Source organism: Ranitomeya imitator, chromosome 5, assembly GCF_032444005.1.
Source record: "Ranitomeya imitator isolate aRanImi1 chromosome 5, aRanImi1.pri, whole genome shotgun sequence".
Lineage (NCBI taxonomy): Eukaryota > Metazoa > Chordata > Amphibia > Anura > Dendrobatidae > Ranitomeya > Ranitomeya imitator.
The window spans coordinates 543,471,205-543,472,646 of record NC_091286.1 but is presented as its reverse complement, the minus strand read 5'-3'; the positions used below and the strand labels follow the sequence as shown (position 1 = coordinate 543,472,646).

At 42.4% G+C, this 1,442-nt stretch overlaps 1 protein-coding gene across 1 annotated transcript; it reads left to right on the top strand.

Moving 5' to 3' along the window:
* Window positions 1–206: 206 nt before the first annotated feature.
* Window positions 207–1,014, top strand: LOC138637844 (uncharacterized). Its single transcript, XM_069726769.1, has 2 exons — window positions 207–639; window positions 908–1,014. The coding sequence occupies exons 1-2, from the start codon at window positions 207–209 to the stop codon at window positions 1,012–1,014; spliced, it is 540 nt and encodes a 179-aa protein (XP_069582870.1).
* Window positions 1,015–1,442: the final 428 nt, after the last annotated feature.

Here is a 1,442-nt window from a genome sequence, read left to right as displayed (position 1 = left end):
CGATGAGTGGAAAACGGCTTTTCGGTCACGCTATGGACATTTCGAGTACCTCGTTATGTCTTTCGGTCTCCGTAACGCACCGGCTACATTCCAGCACTTGGCAAATTATGTTTTCCGGGATATACTCGATATTTTTGTTGTGATTTAATTGGATGACATTTTGATTTTTTTCAAGCAATATCGAGGACCATCAGCGACACGTGAAAATGGTTTTGGATCGTCTACAGCAGAATCATTTATACATCAAACTGGAGAAATGTGAGTTTCACAAAACAGAAATTCAATTCTTGGGATATGTTATTTCTCCCCAGGGTCTCAGCATGGACGCAAGCAAGACACAAGCCATTCAGAATTGGCCGACTCCCAAGTCAGTGAAGGAAGTACAGAGATTCATCGGATTCGCCAATTTTTACAGACGCTTTATTAAAAAATTTTCAGCGATTGTTGCACCCATCACTCAGTTAACCCAGAAGAAGATGCCATTTGTCTGGTCTCCCCAAGCTCAAACAGCATTTTCTGCGTTGAAATCTAAATTTACGACAGCTCCCATTCTTGTCCACCCTGATCCAGACAAAGCATTCATAGTGGAAGTAGATGCCTCGGACTGTGCTGTAGGGGCCATACTCTCGCAAAGAACAGGTGAGAAAGATCTCTTGCATCCGTGTGTCTTTCTCTCGCAAAAATTGTCACCCGCAGAAAGGAATTACGACGTTGGCAACAAGGAACTGTTAGCCATCATAACTGCATTTAAGGAATGGAGACATCTGGTACAAGGAGCATCCCAACAGATTGTTATACTCACAGATCATCGGAATCTCGAATTTATGAGGTCGGCAAGATGTCTGAAACCTAGACAGGCTCGATGGAATCTTTTTCTTAATCAATTTGATTTTGTCATTTCCTATAGGCCGGGTTTTCGTAATAAGAAGGCTGATGCACTATTTAGAATTCATTCAGATGAAGCAACTTCAGCTTCGTCTTCAAGGACCATTCTATCTGAGAAAAACTTTGTAAGCGTCTTGCATAATCAGGATCTTCTAACTGAGATTAAGGAGGCTTATAGTGCGGATTCGCTTTTGAGTCAACCACCCACTCAGGTGAATCTAACTTTCAAGAATGGACTTTGGTTTCAAGGACAGCGTCTGTATATCCCAGAAACAGTAAAACTGAGTGTGTTGAAATTAATGCATGACTCTAAGTTTGCCGGTCATAAGGGAGTTCAGAAGATTCAGGAATTTCTGTCTCGTTTTTTCTGGTGGCCGACTTTTCGGAAAGATGTTCTTCGGTACGTGTCATCATGTGAGGTATGTGCCAGGTCAAAAGTCCCTCGTTCTTCACAAACAGGACTGTTGCAACCTCTGCCTGTTCCATCTCGTCTCTGGGGGTCAATTTCAATGGATTTTATTGTGGAGTTGCCTTTGTCACAGGGAAAAACCACGATT